The sequence below is a fragment of the Bombus fervidus genome, chromosome 7 (genome assembly GCF_041682495.2).
Source record: "Bombus fervidus isolate BK054 chromosome 7, iyBomFerv1, whole genome shotgun sequence".
Lineage (NCBI taxonomy): Eukaryota > Metazoa > Arthropoda > Insecta > Hymenoptera > Apidae > Bombus > Bombus fervidus.
Genome location: NC_091523.1, coordinates 14,287,888 through 14,311,272, shown reverse-complemented (window position 1 = coordinate 14,311,272; position 23,385 = coordinate 14,287,888). Strand labels below are relative to the sequence as shown.

Below are 23,385 nucleotides of genomic sequence, written 5' to 3'. Positions count from 1 at the left end.
TTAACGCCTTGCTAGGAGGTGAGGTTTCCGAGGCAGGATGCCTCGCCTAGATCCTGTCTGGAGGCCGAAGGGAGGTCCTTCGAAGCGTGAAATCACTTCCAGTCTGAATATAAAGAGCGAAAAAACGAGTGTCCGTTTGTGTTTCGGTCGTTCCGTTCCACCGCCTTCGGAACTGCCTTGAAAATCGTTAAGCGCCTACTAGCCTTCTTCCTTTCGTGCGCGGAAGCCACGAATAGCACATCGTTCAAGGCTCACGAAAGTGATTCCTCCTTAAGCAAATCAAGTAATCGCTGCTTGACATTCGGAATCTCGCTAACAATAAGTCATACGGAGTGTTCTCGCATTTTAAGAATACCGGATATACGTACTGTTACTATGGTATTCGACAGTGCATTATTAGATACGAATGCCTAGGAAGCCGAGAGCAGAACGAACTTACGATACATTGTAATGACTTACACTTAAAATTCCATGTCCCAGCAGTTCGACCACTGTGAGGTCCGCATTATCATGCGAAAGGCAAGACAGGCTTCGGACAGTTTTCGATCGCTCGCTCGAAAGTGCATCCACTCTCAGATAAGTGGTAGCGGAACGGCGCGGCGTGATGACTACGAGATCCAGGCGTTTTAAATTTATCGCGAAACGGCGAGACGTCCTTCCGCCAGTCCCGCTAATGTACCTCGCAAACTCTTAGCACGAGATACACGTTTTACGTGCAGCGCGCTAAAGAGATCACGGTGTACACGGACAATTTCAATTAAAAGCCACGAAATGATCGCCTTTCTGTTTTATCGAGAGAAACCAAGCCAAAAATAATCCCCCAAGCACCGAACCCCTCCGATTACCTCGCGTCTGCAACTGAATTATTTTTAACCGAAGTCTAATCCACAAACCAAACGACTTTTTCGTCCTCGATGGTACTGCAGACCGGGTGCTTCTTCACATTTCGTGGTACTGCCTTTTTTCCGGAAATAGACTTCCTTTCTCTGAGTTAAAAGCGCACACACCGCGTCAACGTAGCACGTGTACAAGGTTCTGCGTATACGTCACGTATAGCCCGTGTGTACATACGATGGTGGTGTATCGAAGAGCAGAGGGCCACACGCTCTTTCACTTATAAATAGACATACGTAGATGGATTAAGCGTATGGAATGCAGTTCGATGCACGAGGGGTTTTAAAACGTGGAAGCGCTGCAAGCGCGTTCTGCACCTCATAAAGGAGCCAAAGCTTCAGTTACTGCGTGAAACGTTGCGCAGAACGGTTCTATCGCGAAACGCCTCCAGGATCCGAATCTTTTGTCAACATGCTGGCTGCGAGACACAGGTGAGGCCATAGCGGTACGCGATATCGCGAATGCTTGTAACGCTTTGCTAACTCCCGTGCCCTAGTGAAAACTGGGACGGCGCACGATTGTGTTTAGAACGACTATCTCGCTTTGACTTTCGATTTTATCATCTTTCCTTTATTAACCACGAGTAAACGCGCGATTCCAAGGAGAAAAATTGCCAATTTGACGTTTAACGATAAATCGACGTAGACTCGTTTCGATCGAATCTAATATCGCGGTACGCATAGGTACCCAGTTTTCACGTTCATAGATGGAACTCGAACATCGCATGACGGTTTTTCCTAGCGATAAGACACATCCCTTCGGCGACCAGAGATCCTGTCATATTGCGGTCGTTCCTGCATCCGGTAACTCACGAGAAGAGAGTACTGGTGACTAACGTTTCATACGGGATTTAACAGTGTAACGTTACATCGTTGGTTTGGTCTTTCCTGTGCTCCTCGAGTTCACAAGACGAGTCTTGGATTTCTCTGCGTACGAAAGGAGAGGTTATTGTGCGAGGGTTTTAAATTCCGAACAGGTTGAATGCACCCACAGCAACCAGGAGACACCTTTCTCTTTACTTTAACTATCTCGGCGAAAACAGTATCCAGCGGGGTGTGTCATTGTCGGTAGAATAATACGAAGAGAATCTATACATTGAAGTATAGAATTGCTTAACGGAACAGCGCAGATAATGAGTCACGTTGTTAAATTCCAAGGCAATGGATAATATAGTAATAGAAGATTCGAAATTTCATAAAGGTCGTTCGGAAGCCTAGTAGGTCAGGAGACGGCGAGTATATGTACGCGGTATTTTCACTTTCTTATCTCTTGTTTGGCACCACGGTCCCATTTATGAACCCCGTAGCGGAAGAAGTAAAAGGAAATTGGATTCGACGAATAAGAAACGCAAGTTCCACTCTATTAATGAGAAACAAACGGATGATACCAAGTTGAGTGGTACGAGCAGTTAGGATAGATAGAATAGAATCGAATGTTTTGATTCGATTTATTGACAAAATGAAACGCACGTTTGGAAATCTGTGGGCGTAGTGGTAAAAAGCTGTAAGAGGCCGTCTCGCGGCAAAGGGTGGTCGTAAAATTCATCGAGTCCACGCGACGCGTCACTTTCGAATGCTTGTATTTCTGCAATGGAAAGTCGGGGAAGAGTGTCATTTGTTAGGCGATACGTGGGCTGAGTAACGTCACTGACCTGCCGCAAATGGGCGAACGGTACGCGAACACGAAATAAATGTTAGATAGAAATCCGCAGCTGCGTCCGCGACCTACGTGAATCTATTTTCGTCCATAGAATCGACGGAAAAGCCGAAGAGGCGTCTAGATTCGCGACCAGCAGTGGGTGGTTTAACCTATTTTTAGAACCATTCATTGTCTTGAATTTACAATCGCAATTGTAAAACTTCCTGTCGAATAGGAATCGAAAGAGGAAGAGAAACTGTGTCAACTTCCGAATAATGATTCATCGATCACCGTGTTAATCGTTGAATGTTTGTAACGGACGTGACGCAAATACGTGTCGCGAAAGACGATTCTTGGAGTAAAGTTTTAAATCGATTAAAAAGGTGATAGCGAGTCGATAAAGATCATTAGAGTTACACCGATAGAGTGAATCTTATTGCCAGATATGGTATTTACGTATACGATTTGTAGAATGGTTTTTCGTTGTTATATCGTGCCTGGAATGCTCGGTTAATGAACTTTTAATAATTCTTGTTTACGGAACACGCTGCGTATAACTTTCCTATGCGCGTTTCCAAGCCATTATGAAAACTCTTCCACTAACGAGTATAAGTGATTATATGTATACTTGAATTACAGGTAACTGATAATCTTGTGCCGTTCATTTACAAGCATAACTCAGTCGTTAATTGTGCTGTGGTTAATGTTATTCCATCAGCAGGTTTGATAATGGGTACATATTTTAAAGCGATTACGCTCAAGCTATCGAATCGTCTGACATAACAAAAGCGAACACGATTAGCCGCTTTGCATAGGATACGTGATCTCAATCTCATCGCTCTAATTAATCTCAACTATTTTCAATTCGCTTGAATCGCACCGACTTATCTCTTTTTGCGTGTGTTTCTTGTATCTCATGCTATGCGACATCACCGTCTCCCTGTTTCTATAAATGTCTCTTGACGACGCGACGCAGAGACAGATTGGTCGCACGTGAGTCGTCGTTCGCTTTCCTACCGTAACTTTCAGCCCCTGGAAACACGTCCGTCTCTGGATGAAAACGTCCGACAGGAAACATTCCCGAGGGCGTTCCGAATTGTACGAGACCCTCCGTAACGATCCAAGCGACGTTTAAAGAGGATAAAGCACATACGTCGGAAGAACGGAATAATTTTTAAGGGTGTCGCTAAGTCGTGCAGTCTGGTCCCTAATGGGTAGGGTTCGTTCTATTTATTTTGCTTCTTTTCATAAAGGTCTCGAGATATCGAAGCACTTTCGGCATCAGAGTCATTTAACGCGATTCTCGAACGCGTACAAAGGACAAGAAAATGAGCAAACGTGTTTTGATCGATCGTAAGGTTGTCGAGCGAGAAGGTTAGGGTATTATTCGCAGGAAGTTCGGGATCTGAACCGTCCGTAGTCGAAATGGGACGGAATCGGAAAGACAGGTCCGGCTTCCTTTCTATATAGCAGCACCGCTTTCTTTTTGCACGTTTCATCGTCGAACGGAGCGTGACCGAGATGATTCCTTTTGGCGGGAATACATTTCAAGGTCCGTGGATACATGCAGGAAGCGACAGTTGGCGAAAAAGATTTTAGCATATGTTGAAATCCGTGGCAAACAACACGTGCATCGATATTGCGAAGGAATGAATGAATATGCATTCCATTCATAAGAACGGCTTGGTATTTGTTGTATGTGACCGTTTGAGGAGGACGCGATTTACCGTGAACCGTATGCGATCTCAACGATCGTTTCGATTAAAATGCCGCGTTGTCGGAAGACTGTAAAAACTGCGTGATTTGTGAGCAAACGAGAGACAAGTGATATTTTAGCGAAAATGAGACTGGCGCGTGTTTACGGAGAAATTACAGGTTACCGATGTTAAATTCTTTTTTTATCGTCGAACCTATCTCGTGTTCGCGAATTATGTAAAACAAATTTACCGTGCTCGTACAATTATCGATAAGGGAATTAAAGTCGAACGGCTTCCAGTGCAATGTTTGATCAAGTGATTTCAAGGATGAAAAAGGTCTGCAACAATTGCGTGCGATTGAAAAGAACGGAAAAGAAAGTACGACGTGTCTCGCCCGATGACCAACACCGTTATCACAATGACAGTCGTTCGTACGACTATAAAACACGATTCTTCATCCGATGTCGACAACTTTCGATCGTTTCGACGATCGAACGTTCGATACGAGCGAATGGTATGAAGAAAAACTATACGATTTTCACGATGTTGATAACGAATCAAGGCAAGGACACGATCAAACTTAAAGAGTTATTTCGATATCGTTCGTTAACTTTCACTTTGCAATTGTTTGGCGAAATTCCAATTACGAGAGGTGAGAGATCGTTTACGTCAAAATACACTATTCACTTGGGATTAATTCAAACGGGAGTTTGGATGTTCCGTAAAAAAATGCGTTTACAGTTGTACTTCTTTTTTGGTCTGTAACGGTTCGCTTCTCTAGCGTTAATATTAATCAGACATGCTCATCAACTGGACATGTTCATGCTGGTCACACGCGTGAAACGTTCAAGCTGATTGTGAACACTGCAAACTTTAACCTGGACGCTTTCCAATAATCAATTTCCCGTACCGCTAGATCAAGAATTTTTCCACTCCTAATCCAACCAAGTATACTTTAGCAATCACCTTGACTGGATAATTATCTGTACGACTGATGCGATCCACGAACGTTCAAAATGCAAATGAACTGCACCGTATCGAACATCGGAGCGATCACAGAACGTTTCCTCGATGAAAGATTTCTTTGAGCCATCCAGCAAGAAATCATTTGTCAGTATAATTCAAGCGGAATAATTAACAATATAGCTAGCAAACATAGATAGCAACACACTCGATTCGTTCTTTGCTATTTCGTATTCGTTTAGATGAAATTAAGCGAATTCTGCGAAGAACGTGTTACATTTGCTTTTATCTTAATGGTTCTCTTTTATGGCTTTCGATTATAGCGACACGAGACATTAATCTTATGTCTTACTCAACGGTGATTTTATTCTTATTAATGATTTTATTTTTATTATGATTACTCGTCGCAGATGTGTATCAAATACAAGTTAAAGTTAAACTAACAACGATTAGAATAATATGAAAGAAGAACACGAGTCTGCATCTGGCTAACTTTTAACATCGATACATCTTTTTTTCCTCGTCGATAGGGTTCGTTGAAATTCGAGAGGTGGGGTCGAGCGAAAAATTTGAAATATCAGCTGTCGTTCGGTACGCAAAATATTGATGGCACCGTTTAAAAGCGCTCCTGCTGGTCGAAGCGTTTCGAAAGGCGTGCTCGTCGCCGATGATCGACAGCTGCGTGGGTTGCTAGGGAAGAAACGAGTCGACAAACCGCGAGAACACGGTTTAAACGAGAATCATGATACGTGATATGGATACAAGAGATACGTGAAAAGTCTTTTTACTAAATACTCTTTATAGGAACTGATAACCTGTAAGGTCTCGTAGGTCAATCTTCTCGCGAATGGTCAAGATACGTGGCAGATATTTATAAGATAGATTTTAAATAGCAGAACGGTGGAAAAAGTTGATACACGCGCTTTGCGAAGATTCTGACGAAGCGTATTCAAATGTTTTTTTTTTTTTTCCTTTTTTTCACGTATCTAGCTGATTGCTACAGAGTCACGAGAAAGAACAGAAAAAAGGCAGGAGGCAAAATTATGCGCGATCTAGTTGCAGCAATTTCCTCGGAAGTTACGACGCGGAACACCGGCCCGGAACGGTATGGTAAGCGACGGTTGCTCTGGAGCCGTTAAGAGAGGTCGAATCACCGAAGGAAGTGTAAAAGGCAAAGGAAAACGAGAAAAGAAGATGTTCGACGATCGTGCTGCTAGGAGGTTGCTCTCTCAGCTGCCGCTTTTTTACAACCTTCGAAGAATTCTCCGGAGAATACGAGTATCTATATGTGAGAATTTCCTACCGTTCTACTTCCCGCCATTCTACCAACTATACTCTCACGGAAACGTTTCAGTTTTTCTCCTTGGCAACGCGAACAGCAAACCTCTTTCCTTGCTCCAAACAACTCGCCCTCGTGGTTCGTTCGATTTTATTCCAGCTCGCAAATATTGATCGATTGCTTTCGAACGATCAGTTTACCGCTTGAGAATAACAATTCGATACTCTATCCCGGTGACATCGATATAACTTCCGATCGGGCATACGATCCATCGAGAAAAACTATTCGTCGAACGATTACCCCCTTTTACGTTGTCATGTTCGTCGATTCTTCGAAGATAGATATTATTCGTTGGAAAATCGATAATTTTCGTCATCAGAAAGGTGCTAGAGTTTCTTCCTAATAGCTGATATCGATCCGCGAATAAATCGGTTATTTCGTATTACTTCTGTGTATATATATTACATTTGTATGTACAGAATATTTTGTATAACTAAACAAACTGTAGCTCTGAAATAGAAGATAGAAAAGAAAAACGTGACGCACTATGTACTCTTGCGTTTATGTTTTCCTCGTCTTTCGTACGATAAATCGTATAAAATTAAAATTAAAATACCTTGCAAAGTAATCATTTCTCAACCTGAGTGCCATAATATCTTTTTATAGAGCATAAAAAGATACATCGATCGATGTATAAAAAAAAAAGTTCCACTTACAAAGATAATAGCGATCTTAAAATCGTCAAAAGAAAATCTTCATCAGACCATGCATCGTTCGAAATTTTGTTTTAGAAAAAATTCCAGGACTATAGCTTAGTCCGTAGTTGCGTGAGTCACTTCGTATATTATAGATTATTATGTATCATCTTTTTCATCAATTGCACCATTTAGTATTATTGCGCACCATGCGGACAATCATTCAGTTAATGGGTATTAGCGCAGGCGTCTGTTGCACTACATAAGTAATAGTCTGCAAGAAGAATCTAGGCTACTCAGCTGCACCTGGGATACAAGTAACTATTCCGACTTTCCGTCAGTCGCAGTTTAAGCTTTGCACCAGCTGCATCGTCTCTGTTCCTCGCGTGCAATTCTAATCGTTCCTCTTTGTGCACTTATCGAGCTCTCAGCGTAGTCAGTTTAATGTCAGTAGTGTCCCTCAAAGTCGATGGATATGAAGTCAAAATGCAATACGGATTCGAATTCGGATACAAACCAGAATATCTCCGGAAATCGAGAAGTAACGAGCGAACGATCGAGGTTAGTTTTCAAGGTCGTGTAAAATAATCCCGTTATTTGCTGATATCAGTAAAATAAATTCTAACTTGACACGAATCACACGTAAACGTATTTTCAATGAAAGGAAGAGAAAAGAAGATTGATATACATATATAACAATCGAACGGTTACCATTGAGCGATCCAGTACAACGATAGAGAGATATTATTGCACATAGATGTATGTATATTGAGTGTCACATATCGATATCCGTGCGAATGCGCACTGACAGTATTTCTCGTTGCAATGTGCGCGCGCACTAAAATACCCCCTCGTACTTTAGTACCAGTCCACACCCCCGACGAAAACGATGGAATTATCGATCGCGTTGCTATTCAACCTAAGAACTTTTCGTTAGCTGACAGTTCACCGTAGAGACGGATTTTCGAGGAAGGAAAACACGCGTCGTTTCGATTACAGGATGAGACCAGACCGAACTGTATTACGTGTTAACGTGTCTGTGACCTGTGATTTGTGATCTGTGATAAAAGAAATTCGCGCGTTAAATCTACGACAATTTTCTTTCACGGACAGTGAGTAAATGAAAATCACGGCGAGAATGAATACTAATACTTTGATTAGTGCACAAGACCTTGGAAACGTTCTGCATGAATTGATATTTTCAATGTGAACTTTAACCTTTTCCTTATCAGCCGGTTTTACAGCCGGTGAACAGATCATGCACGACATTAATTTTTATTGATGAAATTTTAACAATGCAAATAATATAATTAGCGACATTTATTTATAGAGATCTTCGTTATGAATAAATTGATTTATAATATAAAATATCATTACCATAGGTAACAAATTTAAAGATCGAACAGGTGCATGCTTGTCGGCACGGATTCTCTGATTTACCGAGGGTGTTTTCGTTCCGTCAAACATTACATGATTTATGCTACATGTTTATTCTTAGATCAATTCCATAGTAAGTTTTGCGCGTTATTGATTAACGTTGAACAATCGTGAAAAAATATTGATTTGCATACTTTAAACTTTCAAGTATTCATTATTTACAATGGTCAATCCGATAGCGAATAGAAATAAAATAAACGTTTTTTTGTAGCTCGACAACTTTTGCAGTTTGTGATTAACGACGTATACGAACAATTAATCTTAAAAGAATTAACTAAAGCAGTAAAGTCAAATTTAATTGACTGTAATTTGTTACACACGTTTGTTTCTCTTTTTGTATATATAATTTTACAAAAAAAAAAAAACCAATTGCCTTGATACAATGTTGCATCCTTTGCTCGTATTCAACTTTCATTCTGGGATACCAAATTCAACTAGATGTCTAACATTAGTGGTTGCCTGTCTCATAAGTATCTCAAGTTGATTGGGAAGCAAGAGGTTCATTAGATATTAGCGAAAGTTCCGATATAAAACCAGTTTATGATCGAGCATAGAAACAAAACGTTAAGATAGTAATGCCTGGTTTCGCGTGATATGTACAGGATTAACGTTCATAGCAACTATTCGTATAGTTTTTTGTAGAGAAGACTCGAAGAAACAGTCGTTTTTAGAAAAGAAATTACATTAGTAATATTCGCCTGAGAAACTGTAATTCATCAAAGATATGATGTTATACGTAAAAGTTTATCTCGTTTATAAGTTGAATAACATCTATTATCCCATATGCAATCTTACGTTCGTACAGGAAGTGATATGCATTCCAATACATCCGTTCAACGGCACATTGACCGAGAGTGCTATAGATTTCTCTTCTGTTCTTTCTTTCTCGTTTGCCAACACACGTGCGCAGGCTTGCATACTCTGCAACGCGGCAAGTCACGATACAATCACATTGTTTACACACTACAAAGAACTATTATCTATGCTAAATCGTGCGTAGCATTAGTAACTAAAGTTGTCATATACTCTTGAGAATTCCCTTATCCCTATTTATGCATAGCATGTCACTTTCGTTTCTCTGCATAACATTTTAGTCTTCTATCATATATTTGTCATAGCTTTCTTTAATTTATCGCAAGTAACTTGACTGAAACGAATCGTTTCTCTTTCTCCGATTCTTTCTTTTTAACGTAAACTTAATCTGAATGTGCGAAGGGCTCGACTCATGATGCAATATCCAAACATCGATATACAAGAGGGAAGAAGACTCCGTAGCGTGCGAAGAAGACTTTTTCAAGACGAAGACGATGATAACGAAACGGAATCGGTACGAAATTCTGGTGTCGAGGACAACTGCTTTTTCGAAGAGACACGAAAAAATCGAGAAAACGTGCGTAATAAATCAGACATAATTCATCTTGATCGGCAGTGATTCATTGATTGAATTTTCTTTAGATTTTTTCTTTTTTTTTTTTTTTGAAAACAGGCTAAGGAAAGGTGGAACTTCGACTTCGAGAAGGAAGAACCTCTACCTGGTCGTTATGTATGGGTGAAACTTGACCAGCACGGAAATGAAATCTGTAATCCGTTGGAGACAAAAAATCGAATAGAAAATTTACAAACGATGCAAGAAGAAGACGTACAAGACGATGACATTACGATGCAGGACCACGTGGAAGGCAAAGATGACGAAAAAGTGACTGATAGTACGTGAATGTACGTAATTACAAAATACTTTGCTCATGCTGACCTTTTTGCTGATGCAAAAAGTTCATTTTTGTCAATGGAACCAGAAAACAAGTTTTGTACTATGAAGTTGACTAAATTGGAGTAAGTAAAGTTCGGATAGAAATTGCGAAGTTATTGATCGCAAAAAATACTGATTCGACTTCTAGTCAGAATAGACACGCATTAGTGTCTGAGGAGCTAGTAAACCAAAGTTAATCTTTTTATTTAAATTATTAAAAATTCTCACTCATAATGACAATTCGACAATCGAATGTTCGAGATCATTTGTCGTGATATTTGTTATTGTATTATTTATCTTGATTTTATTCCATTTTACATGATTATTTAATATTGTTATATATGTGATTAGTAAACGAATGATATTATAATGTGAATAAATTATACAGATGACCTTGTACTTTTTATAGATAGATGAAGTAATATATTATATTTATCTATAACTTTATAATCCTGTGTGTGATTTCCAAATGCTTTTCATTTCTCCTACGTTTTAATAAAACAAAGCAACTGCGACACGAGATTCATACAGACGGATGCTTGGAAGCACATGGTGCATGACTTATGTGTGACCTGAATCTTAGGCACGAGAATAAGATGACACATCTGCTGTATGTATCTACCGAAGAAATGATACCGACGAATGAAGTATCCCTCTGCTATAGAATGACGTCGTTAAAGTGTAACGATTACTAATGCCGGCGCTAGTTACACTTGATTCCACGAGTATCACGATTCCTTAAACTTAATCTCAAGTTCTCGTGAGAAGGCAGCGTGTGCACCTGGCATCGTTTCTTAAGAATCGTTCTTCTTTTTTTCACTCTGCTCGCGCTATGGAAGCTGGCCACGATGATGGCGGTGTACCCATTGCCAGAAATTGCACTTCCGTTCCGCGAATTCCCACGGAAGTGGGTACAATCGCGAGTACGACAAAAGATATTTGCGTATAACGTACACCATCTTCATTGTTCGCCCCCTCGACCATACAATACTTCTATGCTGAACAACTACATGTGTATGTACTAACGGCTATCGCTAATGAAGTATCAATGAGTGATACTTACAAAGAACTTTCTATTGGATAAAATGAACAGTCATTCTATTAAAAAAAAATTTCGTTCATTCTCGTCTTCATTCTCAGTTTCAACCCACCACCTTGATCTCGAATCAGATGATTTATCACGGCTGCATTTTCACTCTATGGCGGCGTGCACGCGACGAGATAACATACATATACCAACGATAAACTTGGATTTGATAGTGAAATACTTTTACTGATGGAACAGGTGACTCTTTTGGTAGTAAACACAGTGATACAGACGCAGCCACGCGTCTTCCGGTCGTCTATTCAGAATGTATAACACAAGGCTTCCTTGAGAAGTAATCTAGAATAGACCTAAGCTCATCGTTCGAGAGATGAACGCAGAAGACGTTATAAGAGGAAACGGTACATATTTATTTTCCATCCTTCGTTTACGACAAACCATGAGAAAACACCTGTGCAACGGAATACCTTGCTAAACGGGTACCCCACCTAACCGCAGATGAAAGAGAGACGGTAGTCTTTGCGAAACGCAAAAAGGATTGTTTTACGCGACTCATTCGCTCGTTCTCCCCTCATTGAGATGCATCCGGTGCCACCCTCACCACTTCCTGGATGTTGCGTGGGATTTTCATTTTCAACAACAAGCTTTGCAGTTCTCTCATGAGAATCTGCTCCGTTCCGAATACATCTCTCTCACTCTTTTTTATGTTTTTCATTTTTGTTCATTTTCGATAAAGTAGTTATCCGTAATATACGATATAAAGAATATATCTCAATGACAAAAAAGTAATTGGATAGTAACGGTAAAATATTACAGATATTAAATATTCTCAAGATGAGCAAAGAGAGATTTTTCTTTGAGTCCCTTTAAACGTTTATAAAGAAGACGTGACTGATATAACATAAAGGTAATATGTACGAAGTTATTGTTCGAATTTTATTAGGCTCGAACATTTAAAACTTCCCGCGAATGTACAGTAGCGCCAGTTGGTCAGCCATATTCTACCAGACGGATATACACTAACACTATTCAACGTTACTTGGCACACGGGTTCCCTGATTGGTTGCGGCGATCGTCTATGTACGGTTCGTTCAACGCGAGTTGCTTCGCACGCGATAGAAAACTATTTCCCCATTGCCTTCCATACGAGACACGATTCAGGCCACGAGAACAACAACGAGGTAAATTGACAATTATCATTGAAAAGTGTCGATTCACCTCGTTTATTTCGTATCTTCTCTTAGCAGCGTCGCAATAAACATCTGTTGCTTAAGAACCATCAACTGTCACATATATAAAGCTTAACGAGTAAATACGAATTCACATTTTACATTTACATAATGTTAATGAATCAATACTTATGTTCATTCCCGTATAAAGATATAAATATTTACATCGATCATTGAAATATTTAAAAGCATAGTTGTTATTTAAATGCAAACAATTCGCTGAATCAATAAATTCAAATATATAAGAAGTCAGACTTACAATTAGTAGATACGGATACGGAACTCATCTTTGCTTTGTCGAGAATATTAATACCGGACGAGATTTTATTTTTACATCTTGCAAAACATATTCTGGTTCTCACCATAGTGCCTAGAGACAGTAGCCTTATATCAGTTGAAATAAAATGACGATGATAATCTGAAGAGTATGCAAATAAATTCACCGTGTGTAACGTACTGCCATGCAAACATGGAAATCCGCCGAATAAACGTACGCACGAGTGTCCGTGATAAGATTACAGCCGTTGTTTTGAAAGCTGGACTTGTTTATTTTTCGTTTCTTTGTCAACATACAATGCGCATCATTTTTTTCTTCCAATCACTTGTGGATTTCTCATACGCACGTATATCATAAATTTATCAAACATATATCGAAAAATTTTATCTTGAAGTTGATTAAACGCGGCAACTATTCTTTGCAAGAAGTCGTTATACCTAAAATTCAAAGATTGCTTTTTATAATTCCAAATTTTTAAGTTATCGTATTTTACTTTGAATCAAACACAGATTCGATCGTGCATTGAACGCAGTCGCGCGTGGTGAAAATGGGAGTGGTAAAGGAGACAACAGTGACCTATTACTTATCCCAACCTTCTCGGTAGTACAGTCCCCCTGAATGTAGAAAAGTAAAGTTGGGTGGTATTTACCATGGATGTTGGCATACTGGGACGCATCCGATGGTTACAATCAGCATTCTACTCGTTTATGTTGCCGTGGAAGGGGCCGATAACTGTACAGCCTTCTCGTACGTATTTTCAAAGGCTTGAAATTGTGCGCTCAGGTTGAAGGAACTATATTCTGCAAATGGCGGTTATTTCGTTTCTCCCTGACGCGCGGAGAGGAAAAAGGGGTGACACCGAATGAGCCGAAGGTAGCCGAAAACAGCCGATGTATTTAGAGGCTTGGTTACTTGCATTGAGAGGCGCATGCTTCAGTCGCTAGAGAGCGCTTTACACGTGTGGAACGTGTCTTCGCGTAACTCCGTGCATTACAGAGCACGCACGTACCTCGTCAGCGTCAACATAACTGCGCAATCGTATACGACCTTCCGCCGAACTTGGAACCACGCGCGTGTCTTGACAGTCGTGTATTTGGCGGGAAGCGCGGTACTGTTTTCATTTAGAGTTTATGCAGTATCAGAGTCGATTCAGTGGCTCCCCACCGTGTCAGCGAACAGCATATTGGTGCTTTCGGGCCGTGTGCAATAACGTTTTACGCAAAATATTCTTTTGCCGAGCGAGAAATATTGTGTAATATATCTATGTGCTTCACATTACACAGACGTGATAATTGTGAACTCAGAGGGCCGATGCACGACCAGTTTTTAATTTCAACAGTAACGTGGTAATAACCTTCGCGGGAATACGTCGAAACACGTTCGTCGTCTCTTGGATGCTCACGCGCAAGTGCGAGCAACGTTGCCGGTTTGTTCTTCCCGCGGGCTATAGCGACAGATCTGTGAGAAGAGAAGAAAAAAACTTGGAAACGTGTTCGATTGCTGACATCTATTTCGGTTGTTTCGACTGTGGAGTTGTATACCCATCTCTGATGAAATATGAGATAGTTGTTACTGTTTTCCTGTCTTGCCTCTCGCTCTTTCATCGTGATACGCAATACTGTGTTTACCGTGTTGCCAAACCTTCTACTTTCGTCGTACACCCTTCGCATTGTCGATGATACACTCAGTTTTTAACTCTAACTTCGAATTCGCGGATGTGCCCCGTGAAAAAATCAACGTCAGAAAGTGTTGGGTGCACCCACCAGCCACTCAACGATCAGCGTAGTCGCGAGGCGACGCTGAGCACGGCCATTATTCGAAATTCGGTGTGTCGCGCCACGACAACGTTGCCACATCTTCGTGAGCCGCGAGTATTTCAACGTACTGTGAACAATTCCTGGAAGAAGAATCATCTCCGTAAATGGGACGTATGTATGTAACGCGTAAAAATCAATGCAAAAAAGGTCGACTTCTAAAACAGCGCCGTGCGTCTATTGAAATCGATCGTGTTGTGTAGATTCAGTAGTGGCGAATCGCGAATCGAAAACAGTGACGCTGAAAGAGAGAAGGACGGAAGGAGACAGGGAGTGAGAAAAGTAGTGACTGCGTGAAGAGAAACGGAAGCTGTTTATTCGTGAAAACGCTTGGTTATTGGTAACTGCGAGGGAGAACGGCAACGTTGCCGGCGTGAAAGACTAACGAAATATGAGCGCTCGAGTGTTGAATCCGGTGATGATGACGGAAATGAGCAGGAATTTGGGTGGAGGACGAACGGTGCCGAACAGAGCAGCCCTTGCCCGTGTTCGAAGGGACTTATTCGGACCCGTGGATCACGCCGCAGCTCGTGCATTGGCGGAAAGGGAGCTTCGCGCTCAATCCATACTCGATGCCGAAAGATGGGGCTTTGACTTTCACTTGGAAATACCAAAAGCTAATTCGAGGTACGAATGGGAGTTAGTTACACCACAGGATGTGGTGCCTGAACCCTATGCCCTACGAGGTATGCCCTACTTAAGGAAACACGCACCTAGTACACCTCGGAAACTACGAGATTCCTCGCCTACCACAAGATTCCTCCGTAAAGATTCTTCGTCTCCGGTAACTCCGATTTTATCGAAATCGGAGAGAACGCCACCACAGGAGCCAAGAGTACCACAGATCGGCGAAATCACCACCAACGATTTGTTCGACTTCGATTCGGACAAGAAAATATACATCGCTGAACCCACTACCCCTGTTTTATCAACCTCCACAACGAGAAAACAGTCCTCCATAACCGGTAAGTGATAACGTAAATTTTTTTAATCTCATCACTTGTATTGTATACGATGCGGAGTAGGATGGCAACGTGCACAAGCACGTGCGCTGTGCGCTTACCACTCTTACGATACCATTAGAGATAGAGCGTCATGCCGGTTACTATGTTCTGTATTATAAGAACTCTTTCGCTTATTTTTTAATGCAACTCTATTGGAGGAGATTAACTCTTTCTTTAGCGAATGAATAGCATGTTTTGGAGTTGAATAGTTACTTGCAATGATATCGATAACTCTTAATTATTTGCATACATAGGCTAGAAGTCCAAGATAAATTAAACGTTGCATTCTCACGCAAAGTACTAATTTTTCACTTTTTACTTTATTTCTTTTTTGTTCTTTTTGCTTCTCTAAATTTTTGTGTCATAAATTACATACTTAACACGAGCGAACAAAAAGTAGAATACTTTTAAGATTATCGTTGCACTCGTTAAAGAACAGTGTTTTTCGCACCGTTTTACTACGCGCCAATCTGTTCGCGAGAAGTTACGTAATTACATACTCGGGGACACGAGGTTTCCTGAATTATTCTGTTTAATCGATGCATGTTATCGAAGTTAATTTGCTGGCATTATTTATGCGGGAAGTAGCTTATCCTAGGTCAATCTAATTCGTCGGCCGAAAGGTCGTCGTAATTTACGTAATTACGAAAACACTTGATCTAGGAAATGAATTGTATCCAGTCACTGATCGAACGAGTACGCGCTTTTTTCTTAGAAAGAAATTGTTTCTAATGATTTTCTCCGATCGTTGCAAAAGATACTGCATCGTGTCAATTTATGGTCAATCGATGATAAAGTTCAACGTGATTGCTTATTTAACTAGTGAACAATGAAATTATACCTACGGATTGAAAGATAGATAAAAGAATTGAGCTTTCCTAGTTATTGATAAGATCGACGGAATAAAATTCACCACAAATATTTTTTTCTCCCGGATAGTTATCGCTTGATAATTCGTCGTACGCGCACGTAAACAAGGATGACATAACGATAAATATTATTCGTAATTTCTCTACCGATCGTCTAGACAACGAGACACAAGTGATGCCATCTGGTTACTCGAGACATCGTCTGTTTTCTTTATCGAGAAAAAAAAAAAAATTAAATGGACGCTGCGCCGTCTGGTTCGACATCTCCCGTCGCACATGATTTTCCGCGTTGCGTTTGTATGTTGCATACGGCCATCTTGTTTGGACCCGTACCTCACGGTCTAGTTCCCCTTTTTTCGCCTATTTATTATTCAGGCGTGCACACCACCCACGCGACGCGACTATTTCTGGACGTGACTCGTCATATGTCCCGCACGCATGCATCTACACGCGTGTAAACACATTTTGCGCCGCAGCATCGCACGCACTTTTGTTTATACCCTGAGAGTTCCTTTCGCGAATCTTGGAATTGCCCATCTTGATAGTATTATCCCAAAAAACATTGTCTCGAGACATAGTAAAATCGATGGAATCTTCGTAAAATTGTTTCCATATTTTCTTCGTGACGATTTTTCTTTTTTCCTCTCTTTTTTCTTTTTTTTTTTTTTTTTTCAAACTTCAAAGTATAATCTCATGTACTCGAGACAGACAAACAGTAATTGCAGCACTGAGTCGCGTGTAATTGTATTTACCTGTATCGTGTTGATTCGAAGACTAGACTGAATATGGTCGCGTGCTGCGCGTGACCGTTATTAGATGACGATAATATCGTACGATACGCTGGCCATTCGATTAACCGGATCGATACACCGGATGCGTTTTGATCTCTCGATAGGATTCTTTTCGCGATGAGCGAACTCCCTGTCTGTTTTTTCAAATATACGGGAGAGACGTAGCGTGTGTTTTCGTAACGTACGCGAGTTCGTTGTGGGATCGTGAGTACGATGGGGGCGCAAAAATGATTTTCCTAACGTACGTTATTAATGAGCCGCACGCGGTCAGCTGTGCAGTCCATATGGGGTTGATAGAAACGCGCACCCCCGTCCCATTCTCTTCCGCACACCCCTCCGTCATCGGCTTTTGTTCGCACGCGCGTTCCGTTCTGCGAGCGATACCTCCTGCGTGTTACGCGCATGGGGGTATCAGCTGTGCTCACAATCGTGCATCTCTGACAAACAACCCTCTGGATGGTACTACGTTACGAGGGTCGAACGGTATTTAAAATCAGGATTAGCCGGCACGACGATTGCAACCCGCATGTGCTGAATGCAGTTCGAGCTATTTAAATTGCACGCGACGATTTTGCTCGTAGATATCGAACGAAGCTACTTTTCCAACGTTTAATAACACATATAGTGTACGTAAAATAAATTTTAGATATTTAGATGTATGTAGAAAAAAGGAGAGAGAGATATTGGATAAGAAAATATCGAAGTTTCAGGAATATTTAAGGCATAAAAATATTTCGTAATAATAACGTGTAACGTGTCACCTTCGAAGTTATTAATTTTTATGTGCTCGATTCGTAACGTAACGATTGGAAGGGGGTTAGGTAGACTGCATCACAGATGTCCCTGAAATGTGCTTAATTTGTGTCGCGTGGCAATATGTTTGGATTTAGATGCAGAGGGTTAGTCAGGGAAATCGAACAGATGTATCGAATTTTCCCGTGGAAATTCGCCGAATGTTGGTTGGAGAAAGGGTAGGCAGAGGTTTTGTGTTTGGTACGTGCTGAAAGCAATGTGATATGACTCACGATTACGAGTATCAACCTAGCGCAGACTGTGTTTTTCTGCAAGCTTCCTATATCATGACTCACGAGAAGTTCGCAAACAAAGCGTATATGGAAGAAATGAAATTGCATGTATCTTATTCGAAATTCTTTGCTCGCTTTTATCTCTCTTTGTCCCGCTGTGTTGAGCCGTATCGGCATGCTTTAACACTTTAACGAATATTACGAAGATTTGCTCGTATCTTATCAGTCGCCGATATAATTAATAAGCATGTGAGTCGGTACTGTATTCGTAAGGTTATCGCGAATGCGATTTGACGTACGTGCATTGGTCTAGCTAGATCGTGCACGAGATCAAATTTTATATTGCATGCGATTATAAGCATTCCGATTTAAATGCTTTTTCGTTAATTCCTTTCTTTCTCTGTTGTACACATCGATTCAGAAGTACGCGCGCGCGCGCGCGCGCGTGTGTGTTTGTGTGTACACTTGTTATTGTTTTCATCATTGATCACATATCAGGAACACCTGTTATCGGTATCGTTGATGTACAATATTAATGAAACTGAAAATAAATCGCGTGTAATACATGTGGTATACGTATGTATACATGTTTGGTTTGTTGTGTGTTTCCAGACTTCATGAAGAGTCGTAAACGTAGCCTAAACGGTAGCGCGAAGAGCATGATAGAGCCGCCGGAGAAGATCGCTCGCAACGCGGGTCAGATACGCAGCTAAAAGCCTTCCAGCTTCCTCCTTCAGCCTCGCTGTCTTCTTCCATCTCCTTGGAGCGCGAGTGGGACCGGAAACACGAAGCATCACTGCCAGGAGGAACGAGAAAGGCAGAAGCTCTGGCAGGAGGCGCGAGGTCCGTTGGCTGTGCCATTCACGTAGATTTATCCGCCATGAATATAGGCGAAAACGGTGGGAGAAAAAGAAATGGAGTAGTGCCGTTTGTTTCATTGCGTATACTTTCGTAGACATGCCACGGAAATTTACAAAATAGTAGCAACAACGACATTAATTAGGAAGTACGAATACAAGAAGGACGATATTCCATGGTTGTTGCTATCTCCCCTTTTTTTCCTTTTTTCTTCTTTTTTTATATCTCATTCGTGTCGTTTTGTTCTTTTGCATTAGGCTACACAGATTAGAATATATACAACGATAGGAAGAGAAAGAGAGAGAGAGAGAGAGAGAGAGGAAGGAAGAGAGAGAGAGAGAGAGAGAGAAAGTGTGTGTGAGTACGTTAATTTTTCATGAAATTAATTAATGTAATATATTGTCCGTTTAATTCTGATACGAAGCGAGAGTAAGTTAGTGACGAGGTCGTCGCACACATAGGTACATTTTGATGTAAGTGTAAACAGACAAAAAATATATAAATACCTTGATATGTACATGTTAAAAATAGGTATTAAGTGAAAGTGAATTGCGTTTCTATTAAAATTCACGCAAGAAAGGCTATACTTGAGCCTGATCTACGAATTTTTTTGAAATCGGAGAATGTTTCGATCGACACTCTGTGAGTTTTCATCGACTGTTTCATTCAATGAGGACCCACAGATGTTTGAACATACATATCTACGTATAAATAATAACGAAGCTGAATCTATCGGACGAATTTCGCGACAGTTTTGACTGTGTCCTTGAAACGGTCGCGAAATCATACGACATTAGATTTCTTTTACGTATAATGTACAAAAATATAAGAGACGAAATTTCGACCATGATTTTTACACATTTGAGAATACAAAAGGAACGCAATCATATTTTTGTAGCCGAAAAGAGACCAATCTCGAGGACAATTAACGGGGAGAAAGATATGATTTAGATTGTAGTTGGTTACCCATGTTTAAGCATTGATCTCCTGTACAATTTTAAGAAAGTACAGCCGATGCCAAATCACCCCCGCGACTTTTTTCTTACCTTATACCTTCGAAGAAGGAACCCTTATCACATTTGGCTTGCCCATTCTCATTTTTCCTATTCACTTCATCACCATGAATCCCGTTAAGTGTTAGAGTATATTTAAAAATCTAAAGCTTCGTGAAGATTGTAATCTTTTTAAATATATTTTCTAGAAGAAAGAAAGAAAACGTTGATCAAATTTGCGTTACTTACGTATTTCATGGACTGTAACAATCAAATTTATAGCTGTTCTATAAATATAAGACGCAATCTTCGTTTGGCTTTTTAAATGAATTCTTTACTTTACTATCTTCGTTCATCTTTTTTTTTTTTCTTTTGTACAAATCATCACGAAGAATTTACTCGCATTTTTAATGTTTTACGATCAGACATTAGGTATTGGTGGTGTAGCGTGATCAAAGCCGTTGAAAGTTCTCCGTAGCCTATCTTTTGTTTCTTCGAGTTGGTAGTAGTAGTCTGAAATTTTGCGCAGCTTACACCTAAGAGAATGCGTAGGTTTATTTGGAAATATTTCACGAGTACAAATACAAATCGTAGCTTCTGGAGGTCTTTAAACGGTTCTTGAAATTATGCAACGATGCAACTTGTATTCGAATCGTTTTTTACCGTGTTAACGAAAGTACGATGTGTTTGACGTACATGCTGTTTACAGATTTTGGAACAAACCAAAACTTTCCTTCGTTACTTTCTTCGTCGCAAATGAATTTACACAAAACATAATATTAATGTAAATGTAATTGTATATCTTAAATGGTATATTGATTTTATAATGGTAGCTGTTTATTACAAGTTCTTTTTTTTTTCTTTTTGTTTATGATAATTTTGTTAACGCCATCCTGTGAAGTATGCCCCTTGAATCGTATCCTCCTGTTCCCGGTGCACACTTTTTCCGTTCACTCCTTTCCCACTTTGAGATTATAATTCAAAAATACGACTGGTGGTTACAAGCTATTTTTTTCGTAGTTCACTCGCGAAGTGCGCTATGAGTGGTAGAACTGATTCGTTGTGGAATTCTAATGGTCGTTTTTCATACCGGTTACTGTGTATTCGATGTTTCAATAGCGCTTTCATGGCTACGATACTCGTACTATGAGAGCATCGCGATAAGAAATCATATTGAAGTAACAGTTTTGTACGGAGCACGTTTGAATTTTATTCCTCCTCGACAAAACTTCCAATTCGTTGACTACTCATACGGATAAGCACGTGAAATTATGACGAATTATCGAAACAAAACGATGTTCGACGGCAGACTGTGCATAATGGACAAATTTGATGTTAGCTTTTCTTTTCTTTCTTTTTTTTCTTTTTTTTTTTTCCCTACCTAGCGTGAAAAAGACGCGTCGAACGACTATAGAATCTCGTTAGATCTAAAAGGATCGCGACATAAGGAAGAAGGTAGTCTGCCGTCGGGAAAAAAACGAAAAAAAATAGTAAAAGAGAATAATCTTATGCCTATGTAACCCTGTGATGTATTAGTATGATCTCAGTAAACATAACTTAGCGTGTACTTCTTATTTGTAATAAGCATAGATGTATATGTGCGTTTCAAACGTGACGTAAAAGTCCCCATAGAAAGAGTATGAAAGGTTGCATATGTTTGAGCACGTGTGCATGATGTTTGTTTGTGTGGGCGAATGTCAAAATAAAAAGGGTGAGCAGAAATACCCAGTGCCTCATATCCAGTTGGTATTCGCGTAAGAATTCTATCTGTAACGACAACATATTATATAAACCATAATCGTAAGAGAGTCTAAAAAACTAACCTTCATAAGTGAATGCCTATGTTTATTAAAAAAAGGATTTATCTAAAAATGCTTGGTATCATTTCTTTACACGCCTGGCATCCGAACCTGTGTTACATGTATGTCATTTGTAAATTGTTGGGTTAAATTGTATTTTATTTGACTTACACATGGTGATAGGAGGCAAATCGAAGTTCAATTTTCGATATAATAATGCCTTGTCTCTCCCTTACCCACACCAATCAAACAGCCTTTCATACCCTTCATAATAATTAGTTTGACTCCTTGGCACTCCTTTTTCACATGTATCATTTCCTTGTTACAGCGGAATACGCTTCCTAGAATCTCCTGAATCCACAATCAGAATCTTCTATACAATCTCCCTACGCTGAATCAGGAGCATTGAAAATTTATTCGTAGTGAAAAAATTGAGACAGGTGCAGGTGCAACGGCGGAAGTTGTATGCAGCAGAATAGTCGAAGCTGACTAAGAAACAGGTGCTGCTGGACCTGCATGTATTTGGCTTTGGTAAGTGACAATTTGATTTTATCTTTTCCCCGTTTTAAAGCGAAACATTTTGAGGGACGAGTAGAATGTATTAATTAAAAATATATAGTAACAAGTATATTAAATATTATACATAGTTATCGCAATCGTTTGTTCTTAAATACTACAAAAGGTATAAATTTTGCTCGAAAGAAAGTTGATTTACATCGAATTAAAAAAGAAAAATAATTTGCTATATTAATTTTAAATCGATGGCTATGAACACGAAATACAAACAACGATCGCCTCGTATGGTCAAATTTGCAAGTAAATTAACATCGAACGGAGGATGTTGATATAAAGTTGGCTCATTTTAAATACAAAATGCATACGCGATATGTATTTTCATAATTGTTCAATTGTCATACGAATCTATGGTTGTTAACGCGATTTCATAATCACGTTTCTCATTATATGTCAGATGAAATTAATGCATCGAACGTTGGCCGGAGCAACGCGTTTAATTTCAATTTGAGTTATTGGATCGTCGCGTGAATACAAAATCGAGGTCAGAGGATTATGCAAGAATTTCTTTAGTGAATCACACTTTTTCCTTGGGTAGATACAAGCAATCAATGAAACATTGAAAATTTCAATAATAGATCCAAATCGACGTATGTCTTCAACTTCTGTAAACAACGTGGAAAGGCAAATTATTAAAAAATATTTTTTACTGTTTGTTTTTATACATATAAAGAACTATATGGTTATTTCGGACTAAAACGACTATTCTTTAAAATATATTGCACGTATTTTTCTGCAATCTGCTCTTTCGAATGTTTA

At 39.9% G+C, this 23,385-nt stretch overlaps 2 protein-coding genes across 3 annotated transcripts; both read left to right on the top strand.

Moving 5' to 3' along the window:
* Positions 1–1,245: 1,245 nt before the first annotated feature.
* LOC139988785 (uncharacterized) lies at positions 1,246–10,800 on the top strand. Of its 2 annotated transcripts, none has more exons than XM_072006507.1 (3): positions 1,246–1,325; positions 9,819–9,993; positions 10,090–10,800. In XM_072006507.1, exons 1-3 carry the CDS (start codon positions 1,306–1,308, stop codon positions 10,315–10,317), a joined length of 423 nt encoding a protein of 140 aa, XP_071862608.1. In that variant the 5' UTR covers positions 1,246–1,305; the 3' UTR covers positions 10,318–10,800. The 2 variants fall into 2 exon arrangements, with proteins under 2 accessions (XP_071862608.1, XP_071862607.1); XM_072006506.1 differs by lacking the exon at positions 1,246–1,325 and adding an exon at positions 7,452–7,727.
* Positions 10,801–13,856: 3,056 nt separating this feature from the next.
* Dap (cyclin-dependent kinase inhibitor dacapo) lies at positions 13,857–21,113 on the top strand. Its single transcript, XM_072007942.1, has 2 exons — positions 13,857–15,680; positions 19,017–21,113. Exons 1-2 carry the CDS (start codon positions 15,107–15,109, stop codon positions 19,115–19,117), a joined length of 675 nt encoding a protein of 224 aa, XP_071864043.1. The 5' UTR covers positions 13,857–15,106; the 3' UTR covers positions 19,118–21,113.
* Positions 21,114–23,385: the final 2,272 nt, after the last annotated feature.

Bases quoted from the DNA above. Each gene is read 5' to 3' on its own strand.
- LOC139988785 (XM_072006506.1), top strand. From the start codon at position 7,636: ATGGATATGAAGTCAAAATGCAATACGGATTCGAATTCGGATACAAAC. The intron at 7,728-9,818 runs GTTAGTTTTCAA...GAATGTGCGAAG, and splicing joins GTAACGAGCGAACGATCGAG to GGCTCGACTCATGATGCAAT. The intron at 9,994-10,089 runs GTGCGTAATAAA...TTTTGAAAACAG, and splicing joins CACGAAAAAATCGAGAAAAC to GCTAAGGAAAGGTGGAACTT.
- Dap (XM_072007942.1), top strand. From the start codon at position 15,107: ATGAGCGCTCGAGTGTTGAATCCGGTGATGATGACGGAAATGAGCAGG. The intron at 15,681-19,016 runs GTAAGTGATAAC...GTGTGTTTCCAG, and splicing joins AAAACAGTCCTCCATAACCG to ACTTCATGAAGAGTCGTAAA.